At 43.0% G+C, this 23710-nt stretch overlaps 1 protein-coding gene across 4 annotated transcripts in view; it reads left to right on the forward strand.

The window, feature by feature from the left end:
* ITGB2 (integrin subunit beta 2) overlaps window positions 1-23710 on the forward strand; it is a 137501-nt gene that overhangs the window by 67739 nt on the left and 46052 nt on the right. For all 4 annotated transcript variants that reach the window (XM_044303259.1, XM_044303256.1, XM_044303255.1 and 1 more), the window contains 2 exons: window positions 4015-4110; window positions 6144-6233. In XM_044303259.1, the coding sequence (XP_044159194.1) occupies window positions 4015-4110; window positions 6144-6233 (186 nt within the window). The remainder of the gene's footprint in view (window positions 1-4014; window positions 4111-6143; window positions 6234-23710) is intronic.

Genomic DNA, 23710 nt, shown 5'->3' on the forward strand with positions numbered 1-23710 from the left:
ATGACGAATGTATTCGTCATATTCCTCAAAACGAAGATAACGAAGTATTCTCCATCTTCGTTTTAGCTACCTATTCGTCAACTTCGCTAATTCTAGCAATCAAATAGGAAAGTTGACTATAGAGACAGCTAAGTTTAATTCGCTATGCGATTATATTACTTAGCTTTTTTTTTATAAATAGAATAATTATTGAATAATTATAATGGACATATTCGCGCCCGCCATATTCTTTTACATTGTGAAGAACTTTGACCCATGACACATCCATCAGGTGGTACAGGACAGCCAATTGAGACTTTTTTAGCACATGGACAAACCCCCTACCTTATAAATAAACCTGATCTGGCCGCCATTTTACATTCAGTCTTTTGCCAGTGTAGAGAGAGGTTGCTGTGTGGAGCAGGGACAGACTGTTAGGGACAGCAAACGCTAGCTAATAGGGCCACAAAAGTCCTTTTAAGGACTAGTATAGGTATGCTATCGATATGTGCGATATACTTATAATATACTTTTATAATGAGTTAAAAACACATAGATCTATATAGTGATAACCTGGAAGTTAGGGGCCTAGGGGCTAGAGACTCACTAGGGCCATTTTTATATAGGATAAGGTTCCAGACGGGGTCGCTCTTATCAGGGCGGGTGGTCTGTGGTTAGGCTATCAGGGCCAGAATAGCACCCCCCTGTAGGGCAATATCAGAGACAGTTCTTTGCCCACCATGTCCTTCAATACCACATCATCATCTAGCCCAGGGATGAATGGTTTTTGCTTTCCCTCCGGGATTCATCGATGTGCACTGGAACCCCCCGGATTGTGGTAGGACATATGGTTTCTCATTTGGTGCCGCCGAGCACCTGATTTAGTGCCGCCGAGCACTTGTTATTGCCTACACCACATCTATACTTTTTGCTTAACTTTAATCATTTAATTTATTTTCATTTTGAGGGATATCTTTTCCATTCACACGTCTGCAAAATGAGTCAGCATCCGTTCCGCAATTTTGGGGCTGGAATGTGCTGTACACATCCGCATTTGCGGATCCGCACTTCCGCATTCATGCTTCCGTTTTTTGCAAAAGAATATAACATGTCCTGATCTTTTCCGCAATTGCAGACAAGATTAGACATTTTCTATTATAGTGCCGATGATGTGCGGTCCGCAAATTGCGGAATCCGCAAAACACTTATGGACGTGTGAATGGACCCTCATAGTAACATTATTAAAGGTTACGTTTTATCTTTATGTATATTCTAATGGATTGCCTTCCTTGTACAGTGTTATAATATACTTTCCATGTTAGAAAGTATATTATAGTGCATTTGTATTGTGCGGCAGTTGTGTGCGGTTCTGCTGCGATACTGCAGGTCTATAGAGGGACAAGCGTTATTGGAACAAATAATTTCTACTGGTGTGATATACCAGTCGCCCCCCAAACAAACTGATGGAAGCGGGGTCTTATATGCCAATATACTTTGTTTATAGTGCATTTGGGTAGTGTTGAGTGAACTTGTGTTTTAAGTTCGGCGTCTAAAGTTCGGGTTCGGGTTATCGAAGAATCGCGTTAAGGATTCTAAATTCTGTTATGGTCCGTGGTAGCGGAATCCATAACACAATTCTTTGATAACCCGAACTTTAGACGCCAAACTTAAAACACAAGTTCGCTCAACACTACATTTGGGTACTGTATAGTGCATTTGCGCATGCGCGTACGCGAAAATTATCTTGCCGATATTTCGCATTTCAAAAATTATGAATGGAGATCGCAAATTCTAATAATATATCTGGTATGTCACTGTCCATGTTGTGGGACTATTTGTGCACTTCTAGTAATTATTTTTTGGCTGCAAATATGAGCTGAAGGTTTTTCAGGTTCGCCTGCCATTAATGTGAATGGGACCCGCTGCGAACTTGCTTTCATGAACCGTCCCAGCAGATGTTCGTCCATCACTAATTTTCAGTAGTTTTATGGAGTTCTGAGAAAGACAGCAGTGTCATTGCTGTGCTCTGTGCTTTACTGCGTCATTACATTTCATAGTTAGTTAGCTTATATATATAATACAGATAGTTAATGGGAGATAGTCAGTGTAGGTTAGATAGTGATACAGTGTAGCTGATCCATAAATACATACATACATGCTACATACATAGCATATACAGTGCTGTATGTATGTATTATGTATGTAGGTATGCTTTTTATACATACAGTACAGACATAGTGCTGTGATGTCACAAGTTCACAACAATACTTAGTGCACCAATCACTAATAAGTAGTCTGACCTTTTAAAATTTGAATTTGCACGTATTGCGCCAAAATAATCACATCATTAGTGCTGATTTTGCAATCGCAAATATATTGGAGCGCTCTATCTGCATATAAAGCTATTGTAATGTTCTGCCGTGCCAACCATTTTCTCCAGTCTCCGGAAACTTCTAGCAACTTGAAAAATGTAGCAACAGTGACCCATGCCTCGAATTCGAAAATTGCCCCTGCCGCTCATCACTAATAATGACTGTAAAAACAAACTCCCCAAAACCATGGCAGAATTGCATTTTTAATAAATTTCACTCCACAAAGATTTTTTCTCCCCCATTTTCAAGTACAAGCTATTGTAAATTAAAGCGGACATGTCACCACAAAATGCAGTGCAATCTGCAGACAGCAGGTTATAGAGCAGGATGAGCTGAGCAGATTGTATATATATAATGTAGTGGCGTAAGATTCAGTAAAATATGTAATTTATAAATTTGTTTTTTTCTAGCATAAGACCACCCCATAAACAGCTATCAGTAAACAGGGAAGTTGTTATCAGTGATTGATAGCATTCTCTAAATAAATATGTATACCTCCCCCATGTACTGAGAGCTGTACACGGGGGTGATCTATGTACACCTTTGGGGCAATTTTTTTTTATTATTGCATTGTACTCATTTTGAGCTAAAAATAATTTTTTCAATTGGTCTTTATAAAAAAAAAAATTGTACCCCTGTCTTTGTACAGCCTTGAGTTTCTCTAGTAGCAGGATCTGAATTTTTTCTCTGCTCACTCAGGCAGCTCAGATGGGCTCCTTATCTCTGATCTCTGACATTATAAAAACTCATTATAGCTCAGTAGTAATTTTAGGGTACTTTCACACTATTATTCTTTTCCGGCATTGAGTTCAGTCCTAGGGGCTCAATACCGAAAAAGAACTGATCAGTTTTCTCCTAATGCATTCTAAATGGAGAGCAATCCGTTCAGGATGCATCAGGATGTCTTCAGTTCAGTCTTTTTGCCGCATGCTGCGGTTTTATCTTCGTCCAAAATTCCGGAACACTAGCCGGATCCGGCATTTTTCCCTTTGAAATGCATTAATGCTGGATCCGGCCCCAAGTGTTCTGGCAAAACAGATCTGACATTGCGGTCTGCGCATGCTCAGACCGCAAAAAATGTGAAAGAATAAATGTCGGATCCGTTTTTTGGGATGCATATGGATCAGGATCCTGATCCGTCTGACAAATGCCATCAGTTGGCATACATTTTGACAAATCCGGCAGGCCTGCCGGAATCCTCTGCCGCAAGTGTGAAAGTACCCTTACTAATAAGAATGTGGCTTAAGTAAGAGTTAATGACCTTTTAGTAATTTAGAGATAAGGGTTAATAGATGACTGGCACTATGTGAAAGTAAAAAGTGCATTCACACAGCTAGAAAAACAGTTAACACTTTGTGACAGAACGACTTAATATTTTTAATAAAGACCAATTGAAAATATGATTTTTAGATCAAAATTAGTCAAATGCAATCATTAAAAAAAATTCCCTCTGAAGGTGTACATAGCCTTAAAGTTACAAAAAATTTAAGATTTAAATGTATAAATGTACAAGTTTTACTGAATCTTTTCCCACAAAACTATATATCAATGTGCTCAGCTCCTCCTGCTCTATAACATGCCATAGCGTGCTATGTAAATGATCCCCATTGAATATATTTGATTGGATTATCTCTAAACTGACGGTGTTTGTGGTTTCACACAGGATTACCCATCTGTTGGGCAGCTTGCACAGAAGCTTTCACAAAATAACATCCAAGTTGTCTTTGCAGTCACATCCAATATGGTTAAAACATACCAGGTAAGATGGTGTAATGTGAGCTGGAGAATAAAGAAGGCTAAGGTGACTCTGGATATTGATGTATGCAGTAAAATTATTTATCTCCTATTAAGGCCTCATGCACTCGGCCATTGCCGGCCGCGGCCGTATTGCAGCCCGAAAACAGTAGGTCCACAATAAATGGGGACCGGCCGCGTGACCCACTTGAATGGGTCCGCAATCTGGAAGGTCGGTGCAGAACGGAGGCACGGAGTGCTTCCGTTGGGTTTCTGTCCGTGCCTCCGCACTGCAAAAAAGTTCTGCATGCACTACTTTTTTGCGGTGCGGACCGTCGGATGCGGAGCGCGGATCCCATTCAAGTGACCCCCCACATGCGGATTGTAATTTGCAGTCCACAGCACGGGCCCGGCCGGCACACGTTCGTGTGCATGAGGCATAACAGATATTCACAACGAGTTAATGTTCCAGATTTTTTTTTTTTATTGTTCGATATTACAGATAGTGGTTCCAGGTGCCGCTATTTGGTGCCTCTGTATGGCCCCATATTTTGAGTGTTTTTTTAATGAAAAATACTTCCATAAAAGGGTATACAATGGAACATGCCACAAATGATTTTACACTATATAAATAGGATATTTGGTATATGGCAGAGTATGGACCCATATTATGCGGTATTACTTTATAGCATAAAACCATAATACTGCCATTGTCATGAGGCTTAAAGGCGTTGTCTCACTTCAGAAAGTGGCAATTTTCATGTAGAGAAAGTTAATACAAGGCACTTACTAATTTATTATCAATATTGCTTCCTTTTAGCTGGCTAGGCTCATTTTTCCATTTTATTATACACTGCTCGTTTCCATGGTTATGACCACCGTGCAATCCAGCATCGGTGGCCGTGCTTGCACACTATAGAAAAAAGAGGCAGCCTCTCTGGTTGCCTGGACTATAAGAGCGCACATAGACCGCTGCTTTTTTCTATAGTGTGCAACTGCAAGCACGACCACCGATGCTGGATTGAAGGGTGGTCGTAACCATGGAAATGAGAAGTGTATAATGTGATGGAAAAATGAATCCAGCCAGCAAAGGAGGCAATATGTACAATCACAATACATTAGTAAGTGCCTTGTATTAACTTTCTCTACTTGATAAATGTCATTTGCTGAAGTGATACAACCCCTTTAAAGTAAGGAGAGAGCTGGTTAATTTGATTCTGATTCATCTGAGCTGATATTTTTAAGACCTTTATTGCCCTGGATGTGGCCCTATTGACACATTTTGTGCATTTGGAAAGCAACATTTGGAAATTGAGGCTATAGTCACACTAGTGACTATATTACATTGTGTAAAACTTCAGTTCCTGTAAATGCATTATGTTATTGCAGGAATCAGATTTCAGTTTTGCATTGACAAACAGGTAGTCAACTTTAGTCTTTAAAGAGGACCTGTAACCCCCCCCCCCCCATGTAATAACAATTTTAAAGCACATTTTCACATAACTCTATGCTGTGATGTTCCTTTGTTATTCCTACTAAAAGTTTATAAGTGAATTGCCATTAATCTTAAATGAAGGCCCAGCTCTGATGAGGCAGGTGTACTTACTTTGAAAATCCACGTCCAGATGGCTGATATTAAAAGAGCGAGTTCAGCTAGACTCAGAATGCTGATTTTAATATGAAGTGGGAAAACTATCCAAAAAAGGGAGTTAGCACTAGCAATAGTAATGACCTGTAATAAATTGTAATTAATGATAACAGATTTCTATTTTTTTTTTGGTCTAAGCCCTCTCAAAAAATGTATAATGGTTATTTAGTCAGTTGTATGTACCTGAAAATTAAAACTACAACTCATCCAGTAAAACGAGCCATCATATAGTTGCATCAACAGAAAAATATTTGGTTTTAGATATTAAATGTTTTTATTGTACACAAGTGGTAAACTAAAAAAATATAATTTACATACTTGGTATCTCTGTATTTGCATGCTGCCCTAAGCACTTTGTACATGTTACCCCACGGATGCATTTTATTTATTATAAATGCTATATTTTTCAGGATCTCAGTAATTTGATTCCTAAATCTGTGGTTGGGAGATTGTCTAACGATTCAAGTAATGTTGTCCAGTTGATCACAGAGGCTTATCAGGTAAGAAGTCCAGTTCTGTAACACAGTGGACTCAAGGGGGAAAATGATCACACCCTGAGTGATTTTGAGTCTTTGGTAAATTAATACATCATCAATTTTCCCACATCCTGTAATGAATGTTGACGCGTTTATAACCCGGGCAAAGTTTGTAACCATAAACTTCTGTTTTAATACTTCCTCTCCTTAAAAAAGCAACCGTTACTTAAAGGGGTATTGTGGTTTCTGCAAACAAGTTTGTTTTTTGCATAATGAACGGTATACCGCTTTCCAATATACCGTTACAAGAGAAAAGTAGGTAAACTCTTTGGAATTACCTGGATTTCTGCATTTATTACTCATAAACTGGGGTTGTTATCCAAGTCACAATTATACTGTATTATACTGTAGAAACTCCATTGTGGCAGAACACAGCCATGTCAATGGTATTGTGGATTCCCATTGGAAACAATGGAAAGCAGATCTGATGCTGTTATTTTAGTATTGATTTCAATGCAAAAAATGTGCTGAAATTCACAAAATATTTAATAGGGCTGTCTCACTTCAGCAAATGGCATTTACCATGTAGAGAAAGTTAATACAAGGCACTTACTAATGTATTGTGATTGTCCATATTTCCTCCTTTGCTTTGCTCCTTTCTCTAAAGTGTGCAAGTACGACCACCACTGCTGGATTACAGGGTGGTCGTAACCATGGAAACGAGCAGTGTATAATAAGATGGAAAAATTTGTCCAGCCAGCAAAGGAAGCAATATGGATAATCATAATACATTAGTAAGGGAGTTGTATTAACTTTCTCTACATGATAAATGTAATTTGCTGAAGCGAGACATCACCTTTAAGCCATGTGAACATACTGTTCCAGTCCCGTGTCTGGTAAGATCACATAGGTATGATTAAGGCACAGTACCGTAATCCACACGGAGTGGAGGGGGATCTCGCATTGTCCTCCGTTCCAGCTTTCACTCAGATCAAAAACACCCAGATATCCAGAGCTCCACCATCAGCCAAGTAATCACACCCCACCTGACCCAGCTGGCTGACTGCTGATGCACTACTTGTTCCTCCTTCACCGAGGCCAGGAACCTTGTAGTCTGCCTGGCCTATGCTCTACCAAAAACCTAAAGTTCTATAGGGCTAGAAACCAGCAGGGGTGACACTGGCATTCTTACCCTTTTTCTCTCTTAACCATTTCAGAGGGGCATGATCCGAGACCAGCTTAAACCTCCATCCCAGGAGGTAGTATCGGAGATAATCAAGGGCCCATTTGATGGCCAAGCATTCCCTTTCAATTATCGAGTAATTCCGTTCTGCTTGGGGACAGTTTTCTGCGGAGGTGACACACGGGATGTTCCTCCTCATTTACGACTTGAGACATCACTGCCCCTAGGACTACATCTGATGCATCTGCCTGAATAATAAATTCCCAGGAGAAGTCAAGGGCTACCAAGATGGGCTGTCTACAAAGAGCGGACTTAAGCTTTTGAAAGGCTTCTTCAGCCTCCGAGGACCACTTAATTATAGCAGATTTTCTCCCTTTTGTAAGGTCGGTCAGGGGTACTGCTATCTCTGCAAACTTAGAGACAAATCTCCTGTAGTATCCCACAATACCGAGAAATGCTTTGACCTGTTTCTTAGTAAGTGGGTGGGGCCATTCTTGGATAGCTTCCACTTTAGATATCTGGGTTTTTATTATTCCTCTTCCTACGATGTATCCAAGGTATCTAGCCTCTTCCAACCCCATGGCACACTTACTTGGATTTATAGTAAATCCGACCTTTCATAGCGCATCTAGGATAGTTTGAACTTTACTGAGGTGACTCTCCCAATCTTGACTGAAGATCACTATATCATCCAAGTAAGCGGCTGTATATTCCCGGTGTGGGCGTAAGATTCGGTCCATAGCTCTCTGAAAGGTGGCGGGGGCCCCTTGTAACCCAAACGGCATTATAACGTACTGGAAGAACCCTTCCGGTGTAGAGAACACATTTTTTTTCCTTAGCCTCGTTTGACAACGGAATTTGCCAATTTCCCTTTGTAAGATCTAATGTAGTTATGTAGCGAGCTGGCCCTAGTCTCTCAATGAGCTCATCCACCCGGGGTATGGGATAAGCATCTACTTTGGATACCTCGTTTAATTTGCGGTGATCATTCTCCATTTAGCTTTGGGACTAGCACTATGGGACTAGACCACCCACTTTTCGATTTCTCAATTACCCCCAGTTTTAACATTCTCTGGACCGCTTTGGAAACTATCTCCCTTCGGGCCTCGGGTATCCTGTATGGTTTTAAATTTACTCATGCGTGATAGTGATGATTGAACTCGAGCATTTCGATGCTCGGCACATGGCGGTACTCGGCCGACTACCGCATGTGCTCAAGCGCCATGCTCGAGTCTCCTCCCCACACGTTTCTTGGCTGCTACGCAGCCAATAAACATGCAAGTAAGTACTGCCCTCACTGTAATGCAAGTAGCCATGTTGCGGACAGTTAAATTATTCACGCCACATCTCCTGTTTAAAATGTACGCATCCCTGCAGGAATTGCAGAGCGTGGAGCGAAACGGCCGTCTTTTAAACTGCATAAGCTAGACATTAAATGCTGATTGCCTGAATCCTCCTTATGCTAATAGTAAAAGTCAACTTGCCTACCTCCTCAATCTGGGCAATTGCAAGATTACAACTTTTGGAGGTATCTTTTCTATCTGCTCTACGCTGGATTTGTCTTTTGGTATCGGAACCTACTTAAGATTGGAAGATTTGGATCCCCTTTCCTTTGTTTTTTCTCTCCTATTATTCCTTTTTATATGCATAACTGTATGACTTTATGCTCCCCTACTAACAGTACTTTGGAGGAACGTGAGCTTCCCTAACTATATATTAATTGATCTGAATGTGTCCTCCTTTATAATGCATAATTGTATGGCTCCCTGTTCCCCTACTAACAGCATCTTAATTACACTAACTGACTTGATTGCGTTCTCCTACATATGTATATTTGTACGTCTCTTCTGTTTCCCCATTAATAGCATCTTGGATGAACTTCAGTTTTCCTAATTTTATTAACTGATCTGATTGTGCTATAAGCTCACCGTACAGCGAGTAGCTAGGTTTGCGCTGCTTTTTATGAATTTATACTTAAAAGTTAGCTAATCAATTGTACACTTACACTGAATTGATTTAGTAATGTATTAACCCTTTTGACTGTAAATAGTATGTATTATCTATTTATTTGATACATAAGACATGCAACCCAGCAAAGGAGGGGGGAAGGGAAGGAAAAGGGGAAGTAAAAAGAAAGGGAAAAAAGGGGGGGAGGGAAGAAAAATAAGGGGGGTAAGAAAGGGGAAAAAAATAAACTCCAAAAATGTCTAAACAGGGGGTAGAAAAAAGGGGAGAGGTCAACCAGAATTAAATACCTCAATTTCCCCAATGTTCAACAGAGTAGAAAGATCTAAACAACAATTACTGACTAATATAAGTGGACAGACTAGCCCGCCTAGGAGGAAGAAGGGTGAAATATCTCAAGCTCAGGAAGGGGATTCCCCCGGTTCCACAGAGAAAGTTACTGCGAGATCAACCATTGGGGATTCCCAGCCTGGGGAGAGCGGCAACAAACAATTAAAAGATGTGGAGAAAACTACATCCACCAAAGATGAGAATCTGCCTAGCCTGCAGGACATATTTCAAGAAATAAAAAATGTTATGTGGCAATACAGGACCCCTCTCTCCAGATTGGAAATGTTAAGGAGATGGTGGGGCTCCTCAGGGTAGATCTACAAAAATATAAAGACAGGTTGACAGAAGTAGACAAGAGAACACTCAGAGGATCTTCTGCATACAATAGTGAAAGAAAAAAGTGGTCTGAAAGTGGAAAACAGAGAACTCAAAAATAAACTACTAGATCTGGAAAATTAGATCTAGGAGGGCTAATTTGAGATGCTTGGGGTTCCTGGAGGGGGTGGAGGGACGAGACCTTCCTGGCTTTATACAAACTTGGCTGAGGGAACAACTGGGACAGGATATTTCAGACTATAAAAACTTTGTCGAGCGAGCCCACAGATTGACGGCAAGCCTGCCCCCTCCTGGTGCAAGATCGTGGCCAATAATAATTAACTTTTTATCGGTTAGGGACAAGGAAGAGGTACTACGTAGGTCAAGAAAAAAAGGGATGTTTGATTACGCGGGTACAACAATAATGTTATTCTCCGACTATGCAAAGGAAACAGTAAGAGAAAGAAGTCAATTTATAGATGTAAAAAAAACGTTACACTTAAATAATGTAAACTATTCAATGATGTTTCCGGCTAAGCTGAGAGTCGAATGGGAGAATAAAACTAGTTTTTTTGAGACTGCAGAAGCATAGAAGTGTATGGATTAGAGAAAAAATAAAGAATTGAGGTGTAATATAGGGCTGGGTCTTAATCGCCAGGGAGTAATGCTAAGTGGGAGAGCCAGGTTCGTATGCTAGCCTGGGTCATTCAGAAAGGGTGGGAGGGGTTTGTAACCTGCTGCGGCGTTAAACCCTGGGAGGGAGGAGGCAAAGTTTTTTTTTTTCTGCTGTTGTTGCTTCTCTCCTCTTCTCCCCATCTCCCCCTTACTTTGCGCCAGTCCCCGGGCCTTTAACTATAGCCAGGAAATGGAAGGTTAGTACCAAAGAAATTTTATGAGACTAATTTAATGAAATATTAGGGGCTTGAGTCTTTGACGCAATACATAGATTTCTTCCCGCTATAATCTGCCTCCAAGAAACACAAGACAGATGGGATGATAACCAGGGTGACTAGGTCATGGATGCAATATGCTTTCCATTCGGTTTATTCATCATATGCGAGAGGAGTGAGTATACTAATTCATCGAAAACATAGACATTAAAATAGTAAAAACCGCTATAGATGGAGAAGGCCGTTATATTCTTATGGATTGTATTTTGGAAGGCAAAGCATGGATGATAGCAAATGTATATATACCGCCACCTTTCAAAACAGATGTCCTATTAAAAATAAATTAGTTTGTGCTTAAGGTGGGGGATAAACCACTGTTAATTAGGCGATTTTAATAATGTAATAGACAGTAAATTGGATAGATGTAGACTATGCAATTCCCAAATAATAAACACAGGTTCAAGATTAAAAGACATTATAGTAGAATTGGGTTGGATTGATATCTGGAGGGAAATGCACCTAAAGTTAAAAAGATACTCATGCTTTTCAAAAACTCACAGGAGTTTATCATGGATTGACTTAGTTTTCATAGATAATAAAGGTGCACAGGATATTGATCGGGTCAAGTATGGACAACGAGGGATTTCGGATCACAACTCAATTAAAATAAATATTTAAAAAAATAAAAAAATAGAGGGATGAATATAAGCATAGGGTGGATAAGCATAATGGGTATTCACGATAAGATTTTGAAAGAGATTAGGTAATATTTTGAGATTAACGAGGGTTCAGCAGAAAGTAGTGTGGTATGGGAGGCCGCAAATGCTTTTATAAGAGGGATTATCACTAAATACACAGTAATATATAAGAAGGGAATAAGGAAAAAAATAATGGACTTAGAAAACGTGGTCGGAATATTGGAAAAAATATATATTGATAACCCCAAGAGCACAAAATTATAAAGAGTGGGTAGATAAAGCGGCTAAGCTGGAAAGTGACCTACTCTTAGTGGCGGAACAACAAAAAGAAAATTACGTGAGTGACAACTATATCTACGCACACATACCTGGTAAAAAGTTAGCCAACCTCGTGGCAACTCAGATAAAAAAAACAATAATTATATTCATTGCTTGACAGACAAACATGGTCATAAAATAGTTGAACAAACAGCTAAAATGGATTTGATTAAGGAATGTTTTGAAGAGATGCATAGGGGTAACATAAATAAGAGTTTGGTGGATTTTCAAAATTCTTTAGGGAAAATTTCTATTATCACGCTAACTTTAGACCAAAGGGAAAGTCTGGAAGCCCCTCTAGACTTTACAGAAGTGGAAGCAATATTATTAAACATAACCAAGAATAAGGTACCCGGAATTGATGGTATCCCGTTTTAAGTCTATGTCCAATATAAAGAAATACTAATTCCAAAAATGCTCACAATGTGGGCTGCTTTGAGGCTCCTAGATACTTTGAGAGAAGCTCTAATAACACTAATCTTAAAACTGGGGAAAGATTCAGCCTTCCCGGACTCATATCGCCCTATCTCATTAATTAACACTGATAATACAATTCTAGCAAGGATTGTAGCGAATAGACTTGGGAGGGTGGTCCCTGAGATTGTTCATGAGGATCAGTCGGGCTTTATGGCAGGAAAAACCACAACCGATAATATAATCAGATACTTCGTTGGCACCCAGTTGAAGCCCACAAATTGTGGCGAACGCATGATTGTAACTATAGACGCTTCCAAAGCTTTTGATACGATTGAATGGCCTTTCTAATTTGCTACATTGAAGAGAATGGGATTTGGAGACAATAATTTTGTATCCTGGGTTAAGCTATTGTATACTGAAGTCTCCGCAAGGGCAATATTGAATGGCGAATATTCTGATAAAATACGAATTGGCAGGGGGGTTAGGCAGGGATGCCCTCTATCTCCCCTGCTATTCCCTATAGTTATGGAACCTCTAGCCAATTTGATTAGGCAAGATAAAGAAATTGTGGGCTTCAGGTTTGGGGCCCATGAGGAAAAAATTGCTTTATACGCAGACGACATTATGTTTGTGGGGTCTCATAGTTCACTTATGAAGATCTTTCAGGTATTTGACGATTATAGCAACTATGTTGGACTATTTATAAACTGGTCCAAATTGGCCTGTATCCCGATTGATCCCTTGAACGGCTTTGTACCAGGATTGCTGGAAATCAAAGAGAGGCAAGAACCGGTTAAATACCTAGGGATTCAGATAACTAATCCCAGGGACTACGTACAGTTGAACGTGCTCCCTAAGCTACAGGAGATTCGGAAGAAAATAGACGTTTGGAAAAAATTACATGTCTCGATGGCGAGTCGTATTTCATTGGTGAAAATGTTTATACTACCCTCGATGAATTACATATTTTGGAATGCACTGTTAAAAATTTTTTTTTTTTAAATGGCTACGTTAATAGCTGACTTGATATGGTGCGATATAAAAACAAGAATAAGAGCACAAATATTGAACATTCATTAAACAGAGGGTGGACTATCAGTTCCGGATTTAGAACTGTGTTTTATTGCTGGGCAGATTAAAAATATGTTAACCTGGAGCAAGTCATACAGATACAAGACCATGATAGCAAGAATCAACAAAAGCCTGGAAAATTGTAGCATTTTTCAAGTGGTAGAGGCAGATATTTTGTCGCAGCAACAGTCTGGTAGGGTACCCCTTTTTGAGATGTGGACTAAAGTTTGGAATTTGACAAGAGGACTGTGGCATCAGAAGGGGGTACACCTTGACACCTTGCTGTGGGATAACATTCACCTCAGGGAATTAAAATTAATTGAACAAAAAAATTGGAGGAAATATGGCATTTTTAAAGTGGTCCAGGTATGGAAAGAGGGAGATATAATTACTTATCAAGATCTAAAAAAAATAATATGGAATGGGAAATAAAGACCTGAGTTTCTTTTACTTACAATTGAAACAAGCCCTGAGAGCGGAGATAGGAAAAGGATAACAAATTGGCACCCTCCCTTACCCCTTAGCTAACATTTCTAACTTGGCAGTTGGGAGGAAACTGATCTCCAAAATATATGGATGCTTGCTACACCAGAAGACAAATGAAAAAGCGGTTAATACCTTAAACTATAGATGGCAAAATGTTCTAAACTTGCAAAAGGAAGACTATTGGGAAAGAGCCATACGGGCTAAGAATAGGGTATCAAAAAACTTCTCCCATAGAATTACTCAGTTTAATATATTATACCGACTATATTACTCCCACAAGACTCTAATGAAATGTTATAAATCTAAACAATTTAGTTGTAAAAAATGTGGGGAGGAAGGGGTAGATGATGTTCATATACTTTGGGCATGTATAAAGATTCAGCAGTTCTGGGGAAATGTAAAAAAAAAATATAGAGGGATACCATCCACTCAGAGTCCCTATCTGCCTCGAGATATGTGTTTTGGGAATGATGGACAAAATAGTTATCGCCCAAGATCGAGAGGTAGTATCTAAACTATTATTTTATCCGAGGAAATGCATTGTGGCACATTGGGGAGACAGGGTGGCACCTACAGTTAAGGAATGGGAGAATTTGACTAGAGCCTTGCTGGCCAGAGAGGAATTTCACTTGGTATCAAACAAGAAAAAACATAGTTTTGCTAGAACATGGCAGAAATGGCTAGGGTAGCTGGCTGTGGCTGGGCGCGACTGGGGGGGGCGGTGACGGGTGGGCGTGGGGGAGGGGAGAGGGGGAGAAAGCACCCTTTTTTTTTTCTCCCCCCCAGGGGAGAGCTAAGCATCGGAGACGGGTGGGAGGGAATGTATTGTGCAACATTATAGAACATTTGTACTGTAAAAAAGAAGGTAAGGACTGTTGAAAAACTGTATGAAATATATAAACAATAAAGAATATTTAAAAGAGAAAGTGTACGCATCCCTAAAATATCAGTGATATCCAGTGCACTTTTTTGGTAGACGGTGTCCGCTGCGGACAGTTAAATCATCCGCGCCACATCTCCTGTTTAAAGTGTGCGCATCCCTAAAATATCAGTGACATCCAGTGTACCTTTTTCCAACGCTACTGTACGTGTGACATACTTTCAAGCATACATCACATTTAAAATGAAGAAGGCGAGCAGTAAGGGACGAAGAATTTGCCTTGATGCTGATGGTGCACGCAGAGGCCGTGGCGCTGGGCGCAGAGAAACGATCATCCACGATACCTAGTTGCAGGGCGGCGCAGGACACCACTCTTGAAGTCAGACCAGTGCGACCAGGTGGTCGGTTGGATTGCAGCAGATAATGCTTCCAGTCGGTTAAGCACCACCCTGTCTTCCACCAAGTCCAGTCTCAGTAGCCAGGAATCTGGTCAACACAATCCTCACCCTGATTCTCCTTCCTCCCACCATGGAGAGTCTGAGCAAAAGAGTGATCCCACACTCGGATATTCCGAGGACCTCTTTTCATCGCCATTACTTGATTTGGTCCTCTCGCCAAGCACGCTTGAAGAGGGACATGAGATCTTGTGCTCTGATTCCCAACCTCGAGCATCCACAGTCACAAGAAGATGACGGTGGGGAATGGCAATTAGTGTTTAATGAGGTGGATGATGATGAGACACAGTTGCCAATGAGTCAACATCAAATTACTGTCTCAAGAGGTTGATGAAGAGGATGAGACACAGTTGTCAATCACTAAGGTTGTGGTTAGGTCAACAAATCAGGAGGATTATCAGAGTGAGGAAGTGGAAGAGGAGGTGGTGGACGATCAGGTCACTGACCCAACCTGGGAAGGTGGAAAGCCAAGCGAGGACAGCAGTACAGAGGGGGAGGGATCTGCAGCACCGCAACAGGCTGGAAGAGGCAGTGCCCACACCAAACAGGAAATCTCCCTTGCCCTTGCATTTTTTAGGAAAGTGCGGAAGACAAAAGAATAGTAGTTTGCAACCTGTGCCATACGAAAATGAGCCGGGGCGTGAACACTAGCAACCTCACCACTACCAGCATGATCTGCTACATGGCATCCAAGCACCATAATAAGTGGGATGAACGCCTGGGTCCACAATCTGTGTCTGCGGGTCACACCACTGCCTCCTCTTCCCCTATGTTACGTGCTGGCCAATCCCCTGTCGAAGGCGCAGTCCCAGATGCCTCCCACCCTGCACCTGGACCTTTGCAAGCACCATCAGCGACCACATCTACTTCCGTGTCCCAGCGCAGCATCCAAATGTCCTTACCACAGGCCTTTGAATGCAAGCGAAAATACCCAGCCACCCACCCACAGGCCATAGCACTAAATGCGCAGCTTTCCAAATTACTGGCCCTGGAAATGTTGCCATTTAGGCTTGTGGACACTGAGGCCTTCCACAGCCTGATGTTGGCGGCCATCCCGCGTTATTCAGTCCCCAGCCGCCACTATTTTTCAAGGTGTGCTGTGCCCGCCTTGCACCAACATGTGTCCCGTAACATCACATATGCCCTAACCCACGCAGTTATTGGGACAGTCCACTTAACCACAGACACAGTGCATTCGGCCAGGGACGCTACATTTCCCTGATAGCACACTGGGTGAATGTTGTGGAGGACGGGAATGAGTCGTACCCTGGGATGGCACAGGTGCTACCGACGCCAAGGATTGCAGGCCCTACATCAATCAAGGTTTCCGCTAGGACCTACGTTATTGGTTCCAAACCCCACTTCTCCTCCTCCGCCTCCTCCTCCACTTCTACCTCCGATTTTTCCATGTGCAGCACCAGTCAGTAATCAGTCTATAACTGGAAGCAGTGTAGCTCTGCAGTTGGGAAGCGGCAACAGGCCTTGCTGAAGCTGATATGCTTAGGGGACAAACAGCACACCGCCGCAGAGCTGTTGCAGGGGATAAAAGACCAGACTGAGCTGTGGCTCTCGCCACTCAACCTAGAACCAGGCATAGTTGTGTCTGATAATGGCTGTAACTTGGTGGCGGCTTTGGAGCTTTGGAGCTCAGCACGCTCAGACACATCCCATGCCTAGCCCACGTGTTCAACCTTGTGGTTCAGCGGTTTCTAAAAACCTACCCAAATTTGTCTGAGCTACTGGTGAAGGTGCACTACGTGTATGCACATTTCTGCATGTCATCGACAGCTTCAGCCGGTCTGTCAATGCTGCAGCAGTGCTTGAAATTGCCAGCTCACCGACTGTTGTGCGACGTGAGCACGCGCTGGAACTCCACGTTCCACATGTTGGCCAGGCTTTGTGAGCAGCAGAGGGCAGTAGTGGAATACCAGCTGCAACATGGTCTTCGCCTTTCCAGTCAGCTTCCGCTATTCACAAGCGAGGAGTGGGCATGGATGTCTGACCTCTGTGAGGTTTTAAGAAACTTTGAGGAATCAACACAGATGGTGAGTGGCGATAACGCTATTGTCAGTGTGACCATCCCACTTCTGTGTCTACTCAAACGCTCGCTGCTCACAATTAAGGCCAACGCTTTGCATGTGGAACAGGTGGAAATGGGGGAAGACATTACACAGTGTGATAGCCAGACCACCCTAAGTTCGTCTTCTCATCGTGAATTGGACGATGAAGAGGAGGAGGAGCAGGAGACGGTTGCCTCTGCTACAGAAGGTAGTACCCATGGAAGTTTAATTCCATCTGTTCGGCGTGAGTGGGCAGAAGAAGAGGATGAGGAGATTGAGAGTGATCCTCCTGATGATGACAGCGAAATCTTGCCTTTTGGTACTCTGGCACACATGGCTGACTTCATGTTAGGCTGCCTTTTCTGCGACCCGCGCGTTATATGCATTTTAGACAACACGGATTACTGGTTGTTCACCCTTCTTGACCCCCGTTACAAAGAGAACTCAACTCTCATTCCAAAAATTTCCATCTGACAATGCTGGCGGCAGAGTCCATAGTTCCTTGGCCAACCGAGGAGGGGAGACAAGGAGAACACACAGCAGTTCCAACAGAGGCAGGGCAACACTCTCCAAAGCCTGGGACAGTTTCATGACACCCCGCCAGCACCCTCACCCTGATGCGCGGCCTAGTGTCACAAGGAGGGAAACATTTTGGAAGATGGTGAAGGAGTACATAGCAGACCGTGTCAGCGTCCTCAGTGCCTTACAACTACTGGGTGTCTAAGCTGGATACGTGGCACAAACTGGTTCTCTACGCCTTGGAGGTGCTGGCCTGCCCTGCCGACAGCGTTTTGTCTGAGTAAGTATTTAGTGCTGCTCTTGGCATTATAACGGATAAGCGTATCCGCCTGTCAACTGAAAATGCTGACAGGTTCACTCTTATAAAAATGAACAAGGCCTGGATTGACCATGACTTCTCGACTCCACCAGAGGAAAGCTGATGAACATAAAGGCACTTTAAATGTGTTGTTTGTAATGTACTGAATACACTGTATTCCCATGCACCCCTTCCACCACAAACAAGGTTATATGGTTGAATCTTCCTTTTCTCATCCTCCTTCTCTTCCATTATATCAACACATACCTTTTCGTCGCATATAATGCCTTCGCATATAATGTTTTACAGGGTCAGCTCACCTTTAGGCCCTTGCATATAATTTTTTAGAGGTGCAGCTCACCTTTAGGCCCTCGCATATCATTTTTTAGAGGGTCAGCTCACCAGCAGGCCCTCGCATATAATTTTTTAGAGGGTCAGCTCACCAGCAGGCCCTCGCATATAATGTTTTACAGGGTCAGCTCACCAGAAGGCACTCTCATTCAATTTTTTAGAGGGTCAGCTCACCAGCAGGCCCTTGCATATGATGTTTTACAGGGTCAGCTCACCAGCAGGCCCTCTCATATAATTTTTTAGAGGGTCAGCTCACGAGCAGGCCCTTGCATATGATGTTTTACAGGGTTAGCTCACCAGCAGACCCTCGCATATAATTTTTTAGAGGGTCAGCTCACCAGTAGACCGTCGCATATAATGTTTTACAGGGTCAGCTCACCAGCAGGCCTGCACCTCAAATCTTTTACAGGGTCAGCTCACCAGCAGGCCCGCACCCAAAATCTTTTACAGGGTCAGCTCACCTGAAGGCCCTCTCATATAGTGTTTTAGAGGGTCAGCTCACCTGCAGGCCCTCACCTACAACCTTTTAGAGGGTCAGCTCACCAGCAGGCCTGCACCTAAAATCTTTTACAGGGTCAGCTCACTAGCAGGCCCGCACCTAAAATCTTTTACAGGGTCAGCTCACCAGCAGGCCCTCGCATATAATCTTTTAAAGGGTCAGCTCACCTGCAGGCCCACACCTAAAATCTTTTACAGGGTCAGATCACCTGTAGGCGCTCACCTAATTATACCTGATAGGAAAGTTGCGCATGCTGACTTGCTTGGATGTGGTAGCTGTAGCTGTTTTTCAGGCTCCCTCTCCGGAATTGAACCCTGATTCCCCGTTACCCGTAGTCACCATGGTTTGTGCTGACGATAACATCAAAAGTTGATAGGCCAGACATCCGAATGGATCATCGCCATCACAGGGACGTGCGATCGGCCCCAGGTTATCTAGAGTCTCCAAAGCGGCAGAAGGCCCTCACCCATAATGTTTTAAATGGTCAGATCAGCATTCCCTTGCTCCAAATGTTTTTGAGGGTCACCAGGAGGCCATCAATCATAATTTTTCAAGGCTGTGTATGATGCCCTCCTTTATGTGTAATAAAGGGTGTATTGTAGTGCCGGATCCTTATCATTTTTGTCAGCCTTTTCACTTAGTGCATAGGCTTTATGAGTGTAGGAGTCCCACTACATGAACAATTGTACCACAATGTGAATGAGGCCCTCCTTTATGTGATATACAGGTTGTATCGGAGTGCCTCTTCCTTGTAATTTTTGGCAGCACTTGCACTTTATATACAAGTAAATATACAGGAAAGAATGTTTCCTAACAACGTTTCCTCTAAAATCGATTTTATCTTCGGTTTTGTGCGTATTATTGTCAGTCTGTAAAAGTGGCGTACTACTCGGACAACATAGTTCCCAGCAGCGACCTGGGAGTCCAAGATGCATCCAGACATCCTCCCCATGCTGTTCCTGAACCATTACTGTGGCGTTTCCATGAATTTCTAACCTTTTCCTATGAACCAGGCACCCTCCCCTCTTCAGAGCAGGGGGTGCCTGGTTTAATGCTCGGGTTCTCCCACTGACTTCCATTATACTCGTGTGTTCGGTCCGAGCCTCCGAGCACCTGAGCACTATGGTGCTCAATCAACACTAGTGCCTGAGGCTCCGTTAGAATCTTATGTTCCAAGACCTTGGTTAACCCAGGGGTTTCTGTGAACAAGTCCCTATTCTGCTGTAACAGGAGCTGGCATTTGTATTTTTGGGACGGGGACAGGGTTTCGGCAATTTTTACCTTGTCGATAGTGGCGTCTAGTTGGGTCAACAGACATGGGCTCTCAGGGGGGTCCCTATCCTTCCATGGTTTTAGCAAGTTGATGTGGTAGATTTTATAAGGCTTTCTCCTACCTGGCTGATGTACCCAGTAGTTCACTTTGCCCACCCTCTCAGTTATCTCATAGGGCCCTTGCCACTTGGCTAGGAACTTGCTCTCTTCAGTCCCCTGGACTGAACTGTCTAAGAAGGGTCGTCCTGTTGTATATGTTTGCTTGCGCCTCCTGTGCCTGGAGCATATGCTCTTTCACAATAGGTGTTACCTGAGCTATTCGCTCCTGCAATGTATTGACATGTTCGATGACACTTTTGTAAGGCGTGACCTCACTCTCCCAGGTCTCCTTAGCGATATCTAACAGGTCTCGTGGATGCCTTCTATACAACAGCTCAAAAGGCGAGAAACCTGTTGACACGGGGTCCCTCTCTGATTGAGAACAGTAGATAAGGCAACAGGCAATCCCAATCTCGGCCATCTTTCTCAACTGGGTACGCAACTGGGTAACTTGCAATACTTTACAGAGATCCCGCATGACCTTTGACATGAACGGGGTCCCCTGGTCAGTCAGGATCTCCTTGGGCAGCCCTGTTCTGGAAAACATCTGGAACAGTTCTCTGGCTATAATTTTGGAGGTAGCTTTCCTTAAGGTCACCGCTTCAGGGTATCGGGTGGCATAATCCATCACCAATAAGATATATTGGTGCCCCCTAGCGGACTTTACTAAAGGCCCGACTAAATCCACTGCAACTCTCTCGAATGGTACCTCAATAATAGGTAATGGTATTAGAGGGCTGCGGAAGTTTGCAACTGGAGAGTTTACTTGGCAGGTAGGGCAGGATTGGCAATAATCCTTAATCTCTCTGTAACACCCAGGCCAATAAAACCTCTGTAAAACCCTTTCAGCCCAAAGTATCCCCCTAAGACATGGCTATGTGCCAGATCCATTACCATGCGTCGGTATATGGTTTAGGAACCATGAGCTGTTCCACTAATTCTTCCCAGATTTTAGTCACCCGGTATAACTAATTTTTATTTATTGCAAAGTGAGGGTACCTTTCGTCTGCCCCTGGCTTTTGAGGTGCACCATTGACTACCCCCACATTATTTAAGGCCCCTTTTAGAGTCTTATCTCGGAACTGAGCAGTCCCAAAGTTTTCCCTAGACACCTCTAAGTCAGGGACTATCTCCTCAACGACAGACTCCTCTTCATCCTCGCCTACCATGCCCGAGAATGGAAAATCAGGGACCAGCTCAGTGTTGAGGAGCACAGGGCTGTCTGCGCCCTCCGGGCTTGGTTGCGGTACTGCCTTGGCCCACAAATTCCAGAAGAAAGGACAATCTTGGCCAAAATTCATCTCGTGCATCAACCCCTGCACGACCCCTTCCTAGAGGTACAACGTACCCTCTTCTGTCTTTAAGGTGACCTGGGCTATTGGGTAAACATTGGTATCACCATGAATGCAGGTGACTCCCAAGGTTCTCCCGGGAACCAATTTATGAGGAATACTGGCCCTTATGAGCGTGACCAGGCTCCCCGAGTCCAAAATTCCCGTTGTGGGGTTGCCATTAACATTAATTGCACAAAAAGGAAGTCCCTTCTCAACGTTTGGAATCGCACTGCATGCGAACATTGAGGTTCATCTCCCCACAGAACAGTCCATTTGTTCTGAGCTGATAGGACACTGGGCTGCCATATGTCTCAGGCCATGACATGTCCAGCAGATGACCTCTCTTAACCCCTTAAGGACATAGGACGTACCGGTACGCCCTATTTCCCGAGTCCTTAAGGACCAAGGACGTACCGGTACGTCCTAACTTTAAAATCGGCATTCCGGCGCCGCAGGGGTTAATTTGAACAGGATGCCGGCTGAAATCATTCAGCTGGCATCCTTTTAAAACGCCAGGGGGGGTCATGTGACCCCCCCGTGTCAGCGATCGCAGCAAACCGCAGGTCAATTCAGACCTGCGGTTTGCTGCGCTTTTTGCAGTTTCTGATCCCCGCGGTCCCTGACCGCGGGGATCAGAAACTTTAGAGTGCCTAAAATCAATATAGTACACCCCCCCCCCCTGCACCCCTGCACGATTTGATGGCGGCGAGTGGTGCAGGGGGGGTGTCGCAGGCGGTGGGGGCGTTGCGGGATGCGGGCGGTGCGGCAGGCGGGATCGCGATCCCCCGCCCGCCTCCCATTGCGTAATCGTTGGTGTACAGTGGGTATACCAGGGTGCCAGCACATTGTTGGCACCCTGGTATAAACGGCTGACATCGTTGATGCGATGTCAGCCGTTTAACCCTTTCCATACAGCGGTCCGTACAGGACCGCTGTATGGAAAAGGTTAACAGTAAGAGGGAGCTCCCTCCCTCTCCGATCGGGGGGCTGCTGTGCCTTTGCAGCCCCCCGATGGGAGAGGGAGAGAGCCCCCAGACAGCCCCCCGAAGCCCTGTCCTCACCCTTTCCCGTCTGCGAAGTTGTGGCAGACGGGGAAGGTTCCCATGGCAACAGGACGCCTGCTCATGGTGCTGAACAGATCTGTGCTGAAAGCATAGATCTGTTCAGTGTAAGTAGAATACAGTACAGAAACCTATAGGAGTTCTGTACTGTATTTTACAGACATCAGACCCACTGGATCTTCAAGAACCAAGTGGGTCTGGGTCAAAAAATAAAAAAGAATAAGTGAAAAAAGTTGAGATAAAAAAAAAACATTTATCACTGAATAAAAAAAAAATAAAAAAAAATAAACTACACATATTAGGTATCTCCGCGTCCGTAACGACCTGATCTATAAAACGGTCATGTTACTTTCCCCGCACAGTGAACGCCATAAAAAAAATAAAAAAAAAACGATGAGAAAATTGAAATTTTGCCCACCTTACTTCCCAAAAAAGGTAATAAAAGTGATCAAAAAAGTCGCATGTACGCCAAAATAGTACCAATCAAACCGTTATCTCATCCCGCAAAAAATGAGACCCTACTCAAGATAATCGCCCAAAAACTGAAAAAACTATGGCTCTTAGACTATGGAAACACTAAAACATAATTTTTTTTGTTTCAAAAATAAAATCATTGTGTAAAACCTACATAAATAAAAATAAAGTATACATATTAGGTATTGCCGCGTCCGTATCGACCGGCTCTATATAAATATCACATGACCTAACCCCTCAGGTGACCACCGTAAAAAAAATAAAAATAAAACTGTGTAAAAAAAGCAATATTTTGCCATCTTACGTCACAAAAAGTGTAATAGCAAGCGATCAAAAAGTCATATGCACCCCAAAATAGTGCCAATCAAACTGTCATCTCATCCCGCAAAAAATTAGACCCTACTCAAGATAATCGCCCAAAAACTGAAAAAACTATGGCTCTCAGACAATGGAGACACTAAACAATTTTTTGGTTTTAAAAATGAAGTTATTGTATAAAACTTACATAAATAAAAAAAATTGTATA

Source organism: Bufo gargarizans, chromosome 8, assembly GCF_014858855.1.
Source record: "Bufo gargarizans isolate SCDJY-AF-19 chromosome 8, ASM1485885v1, whole genome shotgun sequence".
NCBI classification, from domain to species: domain Eukaryota; kingdom Metazoa; phylum Chordata; class Amphibia; order Anura; family Bufonidae; genus Bufo; species Bufo gargarizans.